This window comes from Dipodomys ordii, unplaced genomic scaffold (assembly GCF_000151885.1).
Source record: "Dipodomys ordii isolate 6190 unplaced genomic scaffold, Dord_2.0 Scaffold50, whole genome shotgun sequence".
Taxonomy (NCBI): domain Eukaryota; kingdom Metazoa; phylum Chordata; class Mammalia; order Rodentia; family Heteromyidae; genus Dipodomys; species Dipodomys ordii.
The window spans coordinates 8,037,152-8,056,839 of NW_012267266.1; the positions used below are offsets into that span (position 1 = coordinate 8,037,152).

Genomic DNA, 19,688 nt, shown 5'->3' on the forward strand with positions numbered 1-19,688 from the left:
TGCTCATTTCTCTGGATTTCTACACTTCAGTGCATACATATTATACAGTGATTAATCTTTTTACTGCAAGTCTTTCCTAATAAGTCCAAATTTCTTAGTTGGATATGTTGTTTACCTGATTAACCTGTACAACTCCAGAATATTTACTCTTTGACATTCCTCACCTCTGTCGTAAAGGAACTCCCTCAAAGCCATTGAAGCTGTTCAGCTGCCCAGGTCAATGGGCTGGGGAGGGGTCTGGCTCACCCTCTTCCCACCCTGAGCTTTGCTTTCTGGCTTGTCCTGGTCATACTGTGTATGGACTCTGATCTTACCAGCTCAACAAGAGTCTATGGGAATAGCAGCTGGAAGGTTCCCAAATTCTCACTTGTGCCTACTCAATCTCTACAATTGCTTTATTAAAAAAAAAAAAGGCTCTATTCCTTCAAAGGAATAAAGGTCGGATCCTTACTCCTTTGCTGTGTGTTCAACCATGCTTTAATAAATCTGTTTAGAAAATAGGATTAAAAATACTCTAGAGGACCATGCACAGGATAAAATTATCTTTTATTAGAGATCTTATATTACATATTCCCCAAAAGATATAAAAATCTTCCAAGAGAAAATATCAAAACCTGTTGATTCCAAGGTGAGCAAAATAATCAAAATGAAAGCAGACATGTTCTTGCAGACAAAGAAATGTGAAAACATTTTAGCACAAGTACAGTAAACACATGGGAAGATAAACTGTTTTACATCACATTTTACAGCATTTTTGTTTTAAGGGAAACAAGGATAATTAGTCCTCAAACAATGCACTTATAACCCCAAATTAAAATTTCAGAAAAGGAGGAGGCGGAGAGAAAGTGGTGAACTTACTGTGTGGTCAGCTGAACACCAGTGAAAATAAAGGCAACAGAACCTAACCAAACAATTACAAGACAGATCACAACTGAAGTGTGTGGTGCCAGAGACACCAAATTAGCCATTTTAAAAAAATTATCATAACCCAAAGCAAAGATATCCTCTCTTCAATTCCCTAATGCTATATTCTAAAAGGAACTTTAAAAAGCAGAAATTTGCTGGTTAAAAGGAATTTCTGCCTCACCTATGAACAGCTGGTGGTAACAACACACACTGCATGAAACATCAAGTGACAAGGGACATAGCCACCTTTAATACCCAGAAGTGGCAGAACCAGTTATTGCATCAGGTTTTTGTTTCCTCTGATCAGAATTTGCAGAGTGATTAAGCACATCCACTTAACCACAGAACACAGTGAGCTCCCATAGGAAGGAATACATTAAAGATGCAACGAGAATACTGATCTTATTCCTGGGATTTACTTCCGGCAACCCTAATGCCTGTAGATGTCCACAAGAAGGAAGTGGCTGTTGTTGTTGGTTCAGTTGTGTATCCCTCCCCTCCCCCAAGTGAGGGAGGAAACTTACAGTTCATGTTTATTGCATGAAATTATCCCCATGTAATATCTTTATCAACACTGGTATTGTTTCCTTAATTATTAAAGGCAAAGGAGTTTATGAATGTAACATAACAGTAATCTTAGGAGCTGCATCTTGAGCGAAAAATCCAGATGATAAATCACACTACATAGTAAAACAATAATGGGTTAAATTTCTCTATAAAGACATTGGAAGGACGAGAGGTAAACAGTAGCTTAAAGTCAGATAATACTAAATCTATTACACCCAACCAAGAATTTTTCAAAACTGTACAGATCCAAAGAATGGTTTCTTTGCTACAACTGAATATTCTAAAGGTTGCTAATGTTGCTGTGATTTTAAAATCAAGGAAACAATAATGTGACACAAAATTTATTAAAAGTACTGTAATGGCACATGGGCTGAGACCTACACCTTGAGGTTACCACATAGAACTGACTGAACAAACATATCCTTTATAAGATACATTAGGATGCACTACATGAACATGGAATTCAAAACGAAGTCTATTTTAAAGCATTATCTCTTCAGTATGGTTAACTACTGTGAAATGGAAACAGTATCTGGATTTTGCCTGTGACAAAATCCTTGTTTCAAGTTGCAGTTTCCCTGGCAGCAGCATATTTTAATTAAACAATATTTTTCTTCCTTGTTTTGTTTTCTGACATCTCAGTACATTCAAATAGTCAAAATGTTTAGAGTAATACGACCACAAATTTAATGAAACAGATCAGAATGTGGCCAGCATTGTCAGGCAAGTATTACCTAAATGTATGTGTCATAGAAAGTACCCATTTCCCAGCCCTAACCTCCCCAATTCCTCCCACTTTCCCAAACAGTAATATGGACACCAAAAGATTTAACAAGACTTATAAAAAAATAAGGCACATTTATTTTGATATGGTAATTTTAAAATAGAAAACCCCATCTCAGAACACCTGTATTCAAATTAGCTGTGTAAAAAGACACCTTGTGGTACCTAAAATAGGAGTAGGGTACCTATGGAATTGCTTCTTCTATTTTCGTGACAATGGAATAAATTGCACCTATCCCACATTGTCAAGTAATGAAAAATACGCTTCTTTTTCTTCTTTTTTTTTCTCCTACCGTTTAAGTTGAATGGTTCAAAATTAGTTATCCTGGAAATACAAAGGGTAGGCAAAGGAAGGTCAAGATGTTCGGTAGAAAGAGGAATGAAAATCAACTATGTTCATCAGAAAGGTAGGGATTGCACTTTTCCGCCCATTTCAACACTTGAGATTTTTCTGACTTGCATCAATGATTGCAACCCTTTTGGCCACTAGCAATTACCCACCAACCTTTTATTCTATTTTGGTCAAATGAGTAATTTTTATAAAACTAACAAATGCTTAGAAGGATCTCTTTACAACCTCCAACGCAAACAGAATGAGTTAGCATTTAACCTGAGATACAGTCCGTTATGAGGTTGTCTTTGAACGTTTCTTCACTCGCTGCATTAGTTCCTATCTATAGTGGTAGTTCTTGGGATGGACTCTGAAAAAAAAAAAAAAAGAAAAAAGAAAGAAAAAAAAAGCAACCTGGTAAAGAGCATGGCTTTTTTTCTTTTCTTACGGCATTGGATTAAAAAAAAAATCACAGAATTCTTGTTCTCACAGTAACCAGAAGCTATAATAATGTGCTTCTTTATTGCACATCAAATCAAGAAAGGTATAAAAAGCCAATGCTTGTTGATTCAAATTCAAAATTCAGGTTCACCTCAACCGAATTCGGAATGTGCTGATTTCCATGGGATTCAAGTTGATCTCACTTATATTTTGGGCTTCTGGAGGTGAATACATCAAGGATAATGATGAAGGAATCAAACTTTCAACAGTAAACTTGTTAAAAAGTTTCTGTACCAACACCTAAAAGGAAATGAGAGATATTTATATATTGCTATAAATCCTGAAGAAAAATTACAGGACATCCATATATTCAGTCTAAAATAGTATGTGAAAGAATATGTATGCCATGTTGAAGGTCACTTTGAAGGAAAATTGAAGGGGAATGTTAAATACATGCACAGACATGCTTGCATCCGTATGGGATTCCTGGAGGGAAACTTAGCAAATTGGCTGTGGCCATGAGCAATGTGTTCTGCATTACTTTCTGTACTGCTGGAGAATTTTTATCCTGCATAGGAACCACTTTTTCAATAGAAGAGATGACATCTATAAGAAAACAAGCCCTCACAGTGCCTGAAGAGTTAAAAGCATTCTTACATTCTTTCAGTCATTATATATCTTTAATAATGTGGTAGTTGGTTCTTTTCTTTTTTTCCTTATTGGAACTGATTCAAAGATACACACAGGCACATTTCTACAGAAGTCTGTAATATTACTGAGTCTTGTTCCATAGGGTGGAAAGATCATTTGGAAAACACAAACCCTGCCAGGTTATTTTAATATATCTCTGGATCGTATTCCACACCCTCCTTCCACTTGGACTGAAATGTTTTAGTGTTAGAATGCTCAGAGCCAATTATACTCAGATCATCATCAATAAGAAAGGCTGAATTCAAATATTACCAAAAAAAAAAATAAATCCAGAACTTCTTGGTAGCAATTCTGTGGAAAGTCAGGCAAAAATCACAGAGAATCAATCTATCCAGTAGACTCATGCCTATTACCAGATTTTCTCTCTTTTTAGATCTTTCCCGTATGCATTTGGAGCACATGCATTGACTCACTTGAGTATGGCCTGGGGGCTCGGGTTGGTAGAAAGCCAGGCCAGTTGAGGAGCATGATGGGTCAGACCTGCCTAAGGGTTGAACCAACCTGGCTATATCACAGCATGCTAAGAGAAAGTGGCAGGAAACTGGAAGGTCCTTTCCTTCCAAGCAAAGGCTAAAGACTGCCCACAAGACCAACTTGAAGAGAAATCAGAAATAGGAAGCCAGCCAGCAATGTTCCATCTAAATGTTCAGTTTGGCCTGAAGAGTGTTGACTCATGCAAATCTGTATTAATCAGAAGACCTAGACATATGTTTATTTCCCAGAAGGAATAAATAGATCAAAGTTTTGTACAGCTGGCTATGGGCTGTGCTCAATTACTTCATTGATCACAGTCTCAGTGCTCATATCATCACTTCCTTATTGCTATGCCAGTCAGCTTCAGTTATTCTAAAATATTTCCTAGCCACTGAAGAATTGGGGGTTACCACAGCTGAATTGCTACGGTATGTGAGAATGTGTAATCAAGAGAGGATGAAATGGTGAGAGGAAGAGATGCTTTGTCGTCTAGAAATGGAAGGCTGGAGAGCTGATCACGAGCATTGTCTTTAAATGGGGCTGAAGGTGAACGAGTGCTTTGTCTCTCTTCTCTCCTTCCTTCCTTCCTTTCTTCTTTCCTTCCTTCCCTTTTTTATCTCCGTCCTCTCCCCTCCCTTCCTCCCTCCCTGCCTCCCTTCCCTCTTTCTTTTTTATTTCTTTCTTCTTTACTTCTTTGCCCGCCCTCCTGCCCTCCCTCCCTTGTATGTACTATACTTGGGCTGGAATTCAGGGCCTGGGAGCTATCTCCTAAAATTTCACTCAAGACTGATGTTCTACCACTTGAGCCACACACTCCACTTTTGTTTTTGTTTTTTGGTGGGCTAACTGGAGCAAGAGTCTCATAAACTTTACTGCTTGGGCTGGCTTTAAACTATAATCCTCGAATGTCAGCCTTCTGAGTAGCTAGGATTACAGGCATGAGCCACAGGCACCTAGTTAAATGCTTTCTAAAGCTGGAGAGACTTAAGCTAACTTGCAGACTGAGGGAAAGGAGTGAGGGAAGAGGCAATAAAAAATTATCCTTCTGTCAGGACAGTCAACAGAAGGTGAAGATTTCAAAGCACACCAACAACAATCTTTCAACTTACCTTTCCCTGAGTAGTAGGACAAACCAGCCCTGTGCCTCTGGTGACGAACCGGCAATCAAAGCCTTTCCTGTGGAGGATCAAGGCTGCTTCATCAGAGTACCCACTGCCTACCTGCAAATGATGAGCAACATCAATATGCTACAGGACATAAAAGCAAGGATTCAGAGAAACCACACACCAGTGTTGTGATGCCAGCATCCCCAAAACATAACTACTCAGCAATGGAAGGAGGCAAATTCATTTTTTCCCAGGTTCTACATTCACTGTGTCTTTCTCCCCACCCAGCCAGGAGTGATGTGTTCTAGGGTTGCTGGTTAGGTGAAGTAACTTCATGCCCTGGTTTCACCTGTTGTCCTGCGGACACAGATTTAGGTTCACATGTTACATACTGTTTTATCAAAGTATCATCAAACAAGATTATTTTCTTTCTTTTTTAAATGTACACATCTGTTACGTAAAATGTACCCGAACTTAGTCCTTAACTGGTCATTGAATGACATGTCTCATCTCTTCAAAATGAATTGTGCTTCCTTGTGAAATACTAATTTTTGGTAACTGTATTAAGAGTCTTAATCTTTAATGTATTGGTTCATTATTTTTATACAACTAGAATCAGTTATGCTTATCACTTGCAGGACCACCCCACATTTGTTAACTTGACATATCATTTAAATTTGTATTATAGAAACTATTCTTCCTGGGCAGACTAAACATGAAAAATAATAAACATAACCAGACATTTAGAGAGCTAAGTACGTATTTTCAGCAATATTCCTTGTATCCATTTAAATAATGATGCCACAACTGGTTCGATTTTTTTTCATTATTTTGAGTTAGATTGCTTCAGTAAATTTCATTCCCTAAGGTAAAATATGCTTATGCTAATAAGCAAAATTAATTAAAGGTAATTCTTGGTGCTTTAAGAAATGTACAATTATTTAAAGGGAAGACGCGTTGGTGTTGTCAGCACTAGCATGATCCCTTTCTTCTTTGGCCACAGACATAAGCACGCTCAAGCTCTTGATCACCCCCACTAGGGGACCAGATTTTTTTAATGTGCTATAGATATCTTTTGTGAGTAGCTGCCAGCATGTCCACCCCTGATTTGATTTTAACTTTCTTGAACAGTTTAAAGCTGTCCACACCTCAAAATTCTTGGCTGGAATAACCTGTGTTGGGATGTTTCACAGTATATTTTGCAGTGATGTTGTTAAAGATTTTGCTCAAGGGGAGAGAGAAATATCTCTTAAGGAAATGAAAATAGCTTTTAAGTCATCACAGAACGTGATGCACATAGCAAGTTTAAAAATCATAAAGATTCCTAATGACATTTCAACAAATTTCACCCTGCCCACACAGATAACAGAAGAAAAAAAAAACCACATAAGGAAACTCTGCACTTATTACATATAGAAGTTCCACAAAGAAAGCTGAATCAGAAGCCCATTGGGAAGCTTGGGAATGGCTGTTTTTTGATTTGTAAATAGCAGTTTCGCTTTCTGCAAAATGGAGCAAATACTTGTGTACTTTCTGTATGCATTCATTGTCTGGATTAATCAATGGAAAATACTACATATGGAGGTCTTACATAAAGCCATGTAGAGCAGTGTGTACTAAGGGAGAAGCCAGGGATACTAGTGGATCAGTGCTTAGGCTAGGAGTTTGGCAGACTAAAATCTGGCTCCTTGTTCTGCAATGTACGAGCTGTCAATTTCAGCAAAACCTGTTTTTTTCTTTCTATAAAGTGCAAATGGAATAAGATGAAGGAGCCATAGAAAGATGTGTTCTGTTGTTTGGCTTATATTATGCCCTTAGTACGTTAGCAATTAGCATTTCTCTCAATGTGATACAGTGAGTACTACAGCCTATTACTTGTTTTCTTTCCATATACTTTTTTTATTGTAAAAATACTGTACAGAGGGGTTACAGTTACATGAGTAAGGTAATGAGTACATTTCCTATTGAAGATTGTTACCTCCTCCTATGTTTTTGCCCCTACCATCCCTTCCTTCCCCACCTCCCCAGCTCCTCCTTCTCCCCCGCCCCCGAAATTATAAAGTTCATTTTCAACATAGTATCTTGTACATCTCATTGTTACAATGGGTCAACCTGTATCCTTATTTAAGCATTTTGTTATATCCTTCCCCCTCCCCAAATTATAAAAATGTATATACAAGATGTAGGACACCAGAATCAGATACAGTAAAAACAGGAGAAACACATAGTGCACTATAAATACTTAAAAACAATAGCAAGAAAGAAAAAAAACCACTTGTGTCCCTGTCTTGGGGTTCATTTTGCTTAACATCATTTTCTTGCTTGTCTTAAGACATGTACTAGTAATTACAAATAATGGGACCTATGTTTCTTTGAGCCTGGCTTACTTCACTTAGTATAATTTTTTTCCAAGTCTTTCCATTTCCTAACAAATGAGGCGACATCATTCTTTTTGATGGAGGCACAAAATTCCATTGTATGGAATTCTCTTGAACACTCATCTACTGAGGGGCATCTGGGTTGGTTTCATATCTTAGCTATGGTGAATAATGCTGTAATAAACATGGTTGTGCTGGTAGTTTTGGTATGACCTTGTTTGTGATTGTTTGGTTAAATGCCCCAAAGAGCGACTGCTAGCTCATAGGGGAGCTCTATGTGGAGTCTTTTGAGGAACCTCCATACTGCTTTCTAAAGTGGTTGAACAAGTTTACACTCCCACCAACAATGCAGTAAGGTTAACTTTTGGCCATATCCCCTCAAGCATCTGCTGTTACTAGATTTCTTGATTATAGCCATTCTAACTGGGGTGAGGTGGAATCTCAATATTGTCTTGATTTGCATTTATTTTATGGCTAGAGAAGATGAGCATTTCTTCATGTGTCTAATGGCCATTCTTATTTCCTCTTCAGAGTAGTTTCTCTTTAAGTCTTTAGCTCATTTATTAATTGGGCAGTTGTTTCTTTGAGGATTTGTTGTTGGGGGATTTAATTTTTTGAGTTCTGTTGTATGGCTAGTGAAGATCTTCTTCCCCATATGTGGGCTTTCTATTGATCTTGCTAAGTCCTTTGTCATGCAGAAGCTCTGCAGTTTCATGCAATCCCATTTGTCCAACCTTTGATTTGTTGTGTTTCTGGGTGTCTATTAAGAAAATTTCAGCCTATGCTAAGGAACCCTAGCCTTTCTCCTATTCCTTCATGTTTTCAGGGTGTCTGCTTTGACTCTGAGGTCTTTGATCCATTTGGAGTTGATTCTGGTGCAGGGTGATAAATATGGATCTAGCTTTAGACAGGGCCATTTACTGAAGAGGCTTTCTTCCATTCTATTTTTTTTAGCTTCCTTGTCAAAGATTAGATGGCTATAGGTCTGTGGGTTCATTTCTAGGTTCATTTTCCTATTCCATTGGCCCTCAGGTCTCTTCTTGGCCAGTACCAAGATGTTTTGATTACTATGGCTTTGTAGCAGAGTTTGAAATTTTGAATTGATATTCCTCCAGTGCTGTTCTTTCTGCCAAGAATTGTTTTTGTTATTCGGGGTCATGTATTGTTCCATCATATGAATTTTTGGATTGCTTCTTCTATTTCATTGAAGAATGAGGTTGGGATATTGATAGGTATCGCATTAAATTTGTAGATAGCCTTTGGCAGTATTGCCATTTTCATGATATTAATCCTGCCAATCCAGGAGCATGAGAGGTTTTTCCACTTCCTTAGTTCTGCTTTAATTTCCTTTTTCAGGGTTTTAAAGTTTTTGTCCTAGAGGTCCTTCACCTCTTTTTTTTTTTGTCGGTAGTGGGGGCTGACTCTGGGTCTGGGCTCTTCTGGTCTTGAGCTCTTCAGCTCAAGGCTAGCCCTACCACTGGAGCAACAGCACCACTTCCTGCTTTTTTCTGCTTATGAGGTACTAAGGAATCGAACCCAGGGCCTCATGCATGTGAGGCAAGCACTCTACCACTGAGCCAACTTTCCAGGTCCTGCACTTCTTTAGTTAATTCCTATGTATTTTATTTTTTTGTTGGGCTATTACAAAAGGAGTTGATTTACTAATTTTAGTCACGCTCTTCTCATTATTGGCATACAGGAAAGCCATTGATTTCTGAGGGTTAATTTTATACCCTGTTACTTTGCCAAAGTTTCTGATCAGCTCAAGTAACTTGGGAGTGGAGTCTATGGGGTTCTTTAAATACAAGATCATGTCATCTGCAAAGAGGGAGAGTTTTATGTCATCTTTCCAATTTTGGATCCCCTTTATGTTTGCATCTTGTCTTATTGCCCTAGCTAGGCATTCTAATTCTAAGTTAAAGAGGAGTAGAGAGAGCGGACATCCTTGTCTCACTCAGGAAATCAGCCAATTATTTTCTAAGTGTTATAAATTAAACTTTCCCCCCCTTTTTGTCAGTACCAGAGTTGTAACTCAGGGCCTTGTGCAGCTATGCAGGTGCTTTACTAAAGCCACATTCCCAGATCTTTTTGGCTTCAGTTATTCTTTTGGATAGTATTTCATGATTTTGCCCAAGGCTGGCCTTAGAAAACAAGATCTTCCTATGTATGTCTCCCGAATGTATTACAAACATGTATTACTATGCCTGTCTTATTGCATGAGATAGGGTCTAGGGACTTGACTTTCTTTTTGGCAGGGGAAGGGGGGAAGGATAAAAGGAGTATGGACTGACCTGGAATCTTGATAACTGCCTTCCAATTAGGTGGGTCATTTAAATTCATATCCATAAACTTCCTCTATTTAGCATTGTGGACTTATAGATTTAGATAGGCTCTTATTTAAGACAATTTCAGAAGCCTTTGCCTCCTAAAGTACTTGGCTAGTTTTATTCATAGGATCATCTTTAAAACCTATATGATAGCAGGTGTTGCTAAAACTTCTGCAATACAATTCATCATGGGGGTAGAATTCTTAAGACACTAGCATTGATGACAGGGCAAGAAAATTCAGGAGTAAAACACCTCTGGAATTCTACCTTAGAGTTTTACTAAAGAGAAAAAGATCAACAATACAGAAGTAGAGACAAAATCATAAAAGTTAATTTTCATTGATAAAAAAGTTATACTTTCTCTATGGACTAAAATTGTATCACTTTTGTAAGGACTAACTGAAATAGCAATCATCTGTCTGAGTTCCTTTAAAAATCAAATATTCATGAAAATATCAGTTTTCAAGCAAAAATACCTGCAGCAATGTAGCAGTTTTTTCAGTTTCAGAGTCTGTCTAGACATTTTATTTCCAAGAAAACTGTTTTTCAAAGTAGGGAAACTGTGAATTTAACTTGAATATGCATGCAAAAAACCAGATACCTTCAAGCAGTCTCACTGTATGTTCTGGGAGAGTAAATAGATCTTAGAAGAAGTGTGTGTCCATTTACTAACACATTAGTATTATCTGGACCTCAGAAAAATAAGCGAGGTATGGGAAGAACAAAAAGAAAATGAAAAGATGATATCTGCTAAGCACTTGTCTGGATAAGTGTCTTCATCAATCACATTAGGCCACACTGGTGGGTGAGTCACAGAAATGAGGCTTAAATGTTCAATAGTCTCAGGGAAAATCCATTACAATAGGTGTGTGTGTGTGTGTGTGTGTGTATGGTTTGTGCGTGTGTGTGTGTGTGTGTGTGTGTGTGTGTATGTGTGTTTGCTGGTATTAGGGCTTGAATTCTGGGCCTGGGCACTATCCCTCTACCACATGAGGCACAGCTCTATTTCTGGATTTTTGCTAGTCAAGGTTAGAGATACAAGCCTCACAGACTTTCCTGCCTGAGCTGGCTTTAAACTAATTCTTGATCTCAGCCTCTTGGGTAAAATCTTGGATTGTAGGCATGAGCTACCAATACCCAACAAACTCATGGAACTTAATTTGATGTGTAAAAGCAAAATGCTTAAACTAAAGGAAGCTATGCTTCTGGTTTACGGCTGGGAAAAGGAAGTATTTCAGTCAGATGCTAGTGGCTCATGGATATAATTCTAGCTACTCAGGAGAATGGCAGTTTGAAATTAGCTTGGGTATAAAAGTCCTTGAGATTTTGTCTTCCAAATGCCAACAAAGTGCAGGACTGGAGGTATGGCTCAAGTGTTAGAACACTAGCTGGGCAAGCAAACTGAGAAAGTACAGGTCCACAGTTCACACCCCAATACCACCCACTCAATAACGAAAGGGAGTACTTGGCCAAAGATCTCAGCAGAGTAAAAGATTTGGAGATGGTCATTTATATCCATTTGTCTCTGAAAGCCCATTCTGAAAATTCCACTATCATATGAGAATCTCTTCTGAGGGTTTGGGGGATGCGGTGGGGATGGGTGCCACCCCACTCTTACTCCAAAAGGGATTTGATTTGTGTACTGATAACATGAGCAACCTATCGTGAATTGTATGTAGTAAACCTACTGTTTTTTTGGAAAGTGGAGGCCTTACTTCTGACTACATTTGCCCAGTGTAACAACAACTCCCGCCCCTACCTTTAAACTTCAAAGTTTCACTTTCCTGATTAAGGTCCTGCTAAATACTCTGGGCCACTCAGATTCTTTGCAAATGCCTACCGGCACTTATCTTTAGTGCATTCTGGCAACTGGAAAGGTTAGAAAGTCACACTTTGTTATGAATTCTAAGGCAGGAAATAACCAGTAGAAACTCGTTTTTGAAGGTATTCATTAAAATGTCCAATAATAGCTATCCCTGTTCTGATCCACAAGATGACAGAAAGAAAAGGGAGGTGAATAGTTGTTCACAGATACTTACAACAAAGGAAAATTTTCCCCATAATTTTCACCTTCCCAGAAGCTAGGGAGATCAATAAACCACTAATCAATTCTTATAACAAAGGCAAAACAAAGTAAAAAATCTGAAATTGCTATTTATAAGAAGAGAAAGTATGGCATAAACAAGTAGAGAGGAGACTCATTTGAAAAGTGGTATGGAAGGTGAAATGATTGGTTTTTCTATCTGCAAATGGTTAGCCACAAATCAAAAGAAATCTCACAGGTATTAAGGAGAGATAAAAGTGTTATGTATGTGTAAATTAAATGAAAATATCAGATGATAAAATCAGTGGAAGTAATCTAGAAAAAAAAAAAAAAACAAGCTGAATTTCACACTACTTTTCAACACGTAGGATAGAATATCACCACAAAGACAAACTGAATGCTTGGCTAGGTTCTCAACTCTATTGTAGGCTACCTGCAGCTCCAGCCTTTGGAACTTTGACTCAGGATCTCCCTTTCCATGGGATTTTCTCAGCATCCTCTCTGCCAAGCCTCTCTTTTAAATTTCTGATAACATGGCCTTCCTATTCAGTGTAGTTGGTCAGTGTTTCTGTTCCCTAGTTTTAAATCTTTATAGAAACTTCTTTATACTATCTAATCTCTTGATAGTGTAAAGAAAAGGGAGTGATGCAGAGAAGATAATTTGAGAGAAGAGAGGACAAGCAGCACACAGGATGAGGAGTCTAGCTGTCAAATTCCTAGACAGGAGCTAGAATGGGCGAGGCCACACAAAATGCTGTGGACAGGCCTTCAGGTACCTGTTCCCCCTTTACCTGATTACAAATCATTTCCCCAAGACAGATATAAAGTAAAAAATCAACATATGCTTACATAAAAACACAAATTCATCCACTAAAATAGGAAAAATTATGACAAACTAGATTTGAGAAACAGATTTAAGAAGTCTAATAACACTGAGTCCACATACAGTGCACAGATCTGGAAGACCAACTAGGTGGCTTAATGTTGGTCATTTAATTGCTAATCCTTAGTTCCTAATTCCAAAAATGGATAACAGCAATTTTCAAAATCCAATGGAAAGTTTCTAAGACTCATTAATTATAAACTTGAGGTTCTCACATCTATGAGACAATCATCTTTGACATGGGTTTATTTGTCAAAGTCTCTACTTTCTGAAATCTCCCTGGCATGATCTAGGCACAGTGAGTAGGAGACTGTCTGCTGGAATGCAGACCACCTTGTCAGTTATCACACCTCCAGCCTGAACTAGACCTCTCACTGTGCCTACATTCATAGTCCTTTGCCCACAAGGAATTAGGAAGACCAAGTGAGGTTTAGAACTGAGGCACCTTCAGACACTGGACTGAGGGATCAGTCAACGCGACCTTTTTCATAATGGAGGTGATAGGCAAGAAGAGACATGTACTCTTGTCATGGATAAGAAAAATGCATAATTAGATACAGGCCATGTTTATTTTGATCGTCCTTTGAGAGAAAAAATGAATTGCAACCCCTAAATAAATACCCATTATTTGTATACTGAAAGTTATCATAAGCACGCCAAACCAGAAACATGATTTAAAATGCTTAGCTTTAGTTTCTGAATTTATTCACTGAGTCATTTTTGTCTTCTTTTAGATTAACCATGGAGTTATATAAATATCTCATTTTTTTCTCTCCTTCCTTCTTCCTCCCTTCCTCCCTCTCTCTTTTTACTCTCGCTCTCTCTCTGTCTCTTGCTCTCTCTCTCTCACACGTTGGTATTGAGATTTGAACTCAAGACCTTATGCTTTCAAAGCAGGTGGTCTACCATTGAGCCACATGTCAAGCCCACACTGGGAATCTTTTAAGTAACATCATTTTTTGAATGACTACATACTTCACCTTTAATCAATGATTATCTTTCTTTTTTCAAAGGTAAGGGAACAAAAGAAGTCATTTTGAATGGACCAATTCTATCTTTTCTTGTACTTTGAGTGGGCTTTTGTAACCATTTCGAATACATGTATGTACTAAAAGTCAAAAGTTAACACAGGAACTGACAACAGCTAATGTGATAACACAAAACAACGCCAAATATTTAGTTCTAATTATGTGTCAGCATAGTACTGATAGCAATTAACATTTCAATCTTTCTTCTTCCTAGTAAGATTCCCATATTGTTAAATTGCGTTATTACAAATCTCCATTTGCACACGTTTGCAGTGAGATTTCTTTTCTTCCTTACAAAAGACCTAATATCAGGATACCTGATACAGTCATATTTGACAAACAGTAGCTAAGTTAGCAGTCTCTCAGCCAGGGGGTAGTGAGGATGGGCCACGGGTTCACCTGTGCAAAGGTGACAGGAGCAGCAAGAAGCCAGGTGGCTAAAGTGAGAGCAGTCTAGACTAGATGGCCTGAATGTTCCAGGGTGTCAAATTAATTTGGCAGGCAATGAGGTTGTTAATCAGTAATGAAATTAAATTTCTATTATAGGAAGAAAAACTAACAGCAGGAAGAATGCAAGGAAGTTGCCACTGAAAACAAGTGACTTGGAAAATAAGTGGCATTGTTGGATTATACAGGGAAAATTGAACACTACACTCACTGACTCTGGTCAGTTTGAGGTGTTCCCAGAAAACATTTCAAACCATTACAAGATCAAGGAACAGTGGCCATCCATCCCCCAAGTCCTTGGGGTCTTCAGGTTGTTCTGAAGCCATCTATGTCTCAAAGGAAACCTTTTGACTTCAAAAATGGGCATATATATAAACGAAAGCAGTCTAACCATTAAATTTCATACCTATTAAAACCTCCCATATTTTATCTCCAACATTCTCCGAAATACTTGATTTCTTAATACAAAGGTCTGATTTGCAATGATTTTGTAGAAAAAAAGAACCAAAAATTCAAAGCCCCTCCTATACAAATAGTGAGTCTCTTAACTCCTGATAAATACGGAGTCAGTAGAGCTGATCTAACTGGTCCTGCTACCTAACAGAGGCCAACTTCAGCTTCTGGTTTTGTTTTGTTGTTTTGAATTATTGTTTTTGCTTTGTTTTGTGTCGCTACTAGAGCTCTAACCTAGGGCCTTCAACCTTCACTAGGCTTTGTTTGCTCAGGGCTGTTGCTCTACCACTTGAGTCATACCTCCACTTCTAACTTTTTGGTAGATAAATGGAGGTAAGAGTCACACAACTTTTCTCTTTAGGCTCGCTTTGTTAGCTACTCAAGCATTTAAATTCAGATCTTAGCCTCCTGCATAGGTAGGACTACAGGTATACAACTCAGCTTCTGAATTCATTATAAAATGAGGAGTCATCAACATTTATTTCCTGCACAGGAGAGCAGGAAATGATTATCTCTCTCCCTCCTTTAGGCTGTTATAGTAAAATGAACACTTGCTAAAACAAACATAGAATATTTCGGAAGGCAGATAAATTAGTACTGGGCTATGTACTGAACTAGAGTAACAATCACTGAAAGGCATTGTGATTTTGGATAAAAAGCCCCCAGTCATTCTTAAGGTAAACCTTCTAGTATTTTTCCATCCTTCTCTTTACCCCTTATATCAAGCATAGTATATATATACTTCGAGATGTACCTTTGACTGTATTGTCCGCAGATGAACCAGGTGGACGTCGCAAGGCAAGGACGATACCAATAGACGGAATTCACTCAGCAGCTCAAAGGTGGGTGAAGAGAACTTCTCTTTTACTACCATTGGAAAGACTGGATGGTTCAGGAATGAGGAAGTTATGTGGCTCAAGAGGGAAGGATAGCTGACTGGGATTTTTTCTTCTTCCTATCAAGCAAAAAAGTGTGAGGTAAATCATTGGTTAACTCTATTTTATTCTAAAAACAGAAACACAATTATATATGCATTATATATATATGTTTATATATTATATACATTTACACAATACATTATTATCCAATATGATTTAAAAATATTTTAGTCTTTGCTATGGTGTAAACTGATAACATTTCTGGATATGTAAACATCAAATAAATCTATACCAGATTTAGGGGTATACATATGCTTGATAACACAAAAATTAATTAAATCGATGTCTATGCACAACCATAGCCAAATAATGCCTAAGGAGTAAAAGCAGACGTATGAAGAGCTAAGAGAATTTATGTAGAAATATCCTTTGATCACCAGCTACATTTGAAGTGAATTAATTTTTTTTTAAATGACTACTTCACGGATATCTCCTGATTTGCTTCTTTTTTGTAATAGAGGACTCTAAAGGCTTGGCTACTTATCTGTGTGAAAAGACAGGATTTTAAAAAGATATGGAGCTTAAAATTCAGAATGTCAGATTAACATTGGACAGAAGCGTGCTAGGAAAAAACAACTAGCATCATGCCAGCGGCTAACAGTAGATGTCATTACAATTCAGACCATGGAGAGAGAGAAAAAGTTAAAGGCAGCAGAGGGACACTGCAGTATTAAGATTCTGACAAAAAAGATTAGGTCTGGAAGAGTTCTATGAAAATGTACACATTAAATAAAGCATACAAAATAATATTCTCCAACAATACTGTCATTTAATGCAACTTGTAGAATAATGTGAATAGGGAAAGGGAACATTTTCAACAAGACACTTAAATGTGCTCACAGATCAAAGGACTTTTTGATCTAGGTCAGGATTGCTGACAAAACTACTTCTGAGTAATAAAAGATAAAATATTCTAACAGACTGGAAAACATCTGCCTTCCCAGATTCGAGAGGCATTAAGTCCATTCTAGGTCAAGGCACATGCAGAAAAAGCTCTCAAGCTTTGTTTAATGTTCTTGGAGGAATTCCTGGACACTTCAGTGAGTAGATTAGACACTTCTTGACTAATTATCAATACCTGAGAAGCAATCATAGACAGATATACCAACCCTCCAAACAAGATCAGTTCTCTGACCTGAATTCAGCCAGTCCTTTCCTCGATTACCACACAACCTAATAACCTTGAAGGCTTTACAAAACATAGATTCTTGAACCTCACCCGATTATTAGAATCAGGATCTCCAGGGGTGAGTCTCAGGGAATGTAAAAGTTAAAAAACAAACAAAAAACGTTTGCAAGCCAAGCCCACGAGTCAGCCTCATCCTGTTCTGTGATTCTGTGCTAGGAACTGCCTGCACACACACATTCAAATACATACGTATCTATACTATAAGTACACACATATACCCTATTCTCATATTTTATTATATTTATCTGTACATATATAATCTTATAATCTATATTTCATTTATATCTATCTGTGCACGTGCATGTACATGCCTCACTCAGCTACTTTTGGATTAAAGAAACAAGATTCAAATTGAAAGGTGTTCAGACAAAAAGAAACAATGCCATGCATGCAAATTGTTTGAGATTAAAGAAGTGAAACTTGATTGCCCTCTGCAAGAAAAGACAGAAGTTTATGTAAGAGTTGCATTTCAGCACCAGTCAGAGTACAAATAACAAGTTAACTGCTGAAGTCTGGCTGGAGTAACCAGGCAAAGTAATCACCTACGGGTCCCATTTGTACATGTTTACCTACTGCAACAAAGGGCTCCCCACCATATTTAACTGTTGAACTACCAGTATTTGATTAACAGCTAGTAGGTAACCTTCTAAGCCTTTGGAAAAACCCAAAATTGATACAATGTGTGTTTAAGCTCTTAATGGGTTTATTGGCCTTGTGGTTACTGATATTGGTCCTATAAATAGTATTTGGAGTTTAGTTGCCTGGAAGGTTTCAGAGTATGTAAGTCTTGTTTTCTCTCTGCAACTTATTTGACTTTGAAGAGTTTCTAGTACATTGTGATTCAAACTACAAAGAGTTGAGATCTTTCTTACTGAGCTAGAAGATCTTATTCTAGGAATCAGAATTAATTCCAGGCTGCTTGGTTCTCTTTATTAAGCTAACCTGAGCTAACTGATCATCAACAGTTAGAGGCTTTTTCATCTAATTAAAACTTGGTAAATTATTTAAGACAGTGAGAGGTCTTTTCTAGTTATTTTTGTTTACTCAGTTTGATTTGATACATTTATGAGTCTGACCTTTGAGTGCTATTACTTTCCAGAGCCTTATATAAACAATTGGGTTTTTAATCTCATCTTTCTGTTTCTTTTTTCCTCCCTCCCTCCCTTCTTTGTTCTTGTTGGTTGTGGGGCTTGATTCAGGGCCTGGGTGCTATCCCTGAGCTTCTTTGTTCAAGGCTAGTGCTCTACCACTTTGAGCCACAGCACCACTTCTGGTCTTCTGGAGGTTAACTGGAGATGAGAGTCTCAGGGACTTTCCCACCTGGGCTGGTTTTGAATGTAATCCTCAGATCTCAGCCACCTGAATAGTTAGGATTACAGGATGAGCCATTGGTGCCCAGTCTCTTTTTGTTTCTTCTTGTATGGAAAGAACCAATATCCAGAGGTAAAAATGACAGTTATACCACTTACGCACTTGTAGGATCTCCAAATCTATACTGCCTCTTTTCCCATACCAACTATCACTAGGAAAGGGGTACTAGGAAAGGAGTTACAGTCAAAGAAATAAATCTTGAAGTGATTAGTGCAAATACTTTCCCGTCCCCCCTCCCCCTTATTGATCATTAGTGTGACTGCTAGTCAACTTTGTTCCACCAGTGTCCTCCACTGGCATCTCTGTATATCCTAGAGCACTGATCACTCCAAGTCTTTGCTCCTACTGTTTCTCTGCAGAACCCTCTGAGAACAAAACTTAGTCCAAGATTGTTTCCATGAAGCTGACAGGTTGAAGGCTTCCCATCAAAACCCTTAACTTTCTAGAGAGCATTTCCTATTTGTCCCACCAGTACCTTAGTCTTAGTAGAAGCTAAAAACACTGTTCTAGCAAAGTTAAATCAATGTCACTAGAAATCAAAAGGTACAAGATATTGACTTAAGAATTTATAGTTGAATAAAAGAAAAGAGATCAATATAGGATTATCAAAACATTGGAACACATTTGAATTGGTTATGTTCCAGCGAGGTTGTGTGATACATGTCAAGGCATGCATCTCAGACAGTCCTCAAATTCTAGATCCTCCTTCTAAGTATTGTAATTATAGGCATTTTGGGCATTATCCAAGGTGTTTAATATTGGAATCAAATGAATGATTTCACTTCTAAGTGAAAGATTCATAGATCTTACATGAATTATTTTATTGCCATAGTTAGCAGAAGTTTTTGCACATTAGTATCAATATAGAGGAAAAAGCACATCTAAGCCAGAAATATTTCCAGGAGGATCAAAAGACAGTAGCTGTCAACACTCAGACAATGATGTGCCTATGCAGTTTTAGCTGTTAAAACTATCTTGCCAATAATTGATTTAAACTGTAAGACTTAAGAAACTTATATGAATCTTGACATCTAAAATGAATATTATTTTTTCCCAAAGAATTCTAAATACTTGAAGAATTCTTTCAATTAGCTGTTTCCATTTCATTCAATCAATTAGTGTTTTATTTATAGAATTAGTGTTTTATTTATAGAATGCCTATACCAGCAGCAAAAGGCCCTGTGGGAAACTTGGAGATGAAATGGACAAGTTCCTGGAATCTAATAGGGAGAATAAAATATACATATGGTGATAAAGCAGTGAGTGGAAATTGCAGTACAGTAGCATGATGTTCTGTAACAGCTCACTCAT

At 37.7% G+C, this 19,688-nt stretch overlaps 1 protein-coding gene across 1 annotated transcript in view; it reads right to left on the bottom strand.

The window, feature by feature from the left end:
* Positions 1-527: 527 nt before the first annotated feature.
* The window catches only part of Man2a1 (mannosidase, alpha, class 2A, member 1), a 158,441-nt gene continuing 139,280 nt past the window's right edge, over positions 528-19,688 (bottom strand). Inside the window, exons 20-22 of the mRNA XM_013020384.1 lie at positions 15,634-15,834; positions 5,323-5,433; positions 528-3,328 (exon numbers count right to left, since the gene is read on the bottom strand). Of these exons, the coding sequence (XP_012875838.1) occupies positions 3,176-3,328; positions 5,323-5,433; positions 15,634-15,834 (465 nt within the window). The 3' untranslated portion in view covers positions 528-3,175. The remainder of the gene's footprint in view (positions 3,329-5,322; positions 5,434-15,633; positions 15,835-19,688) is intronic.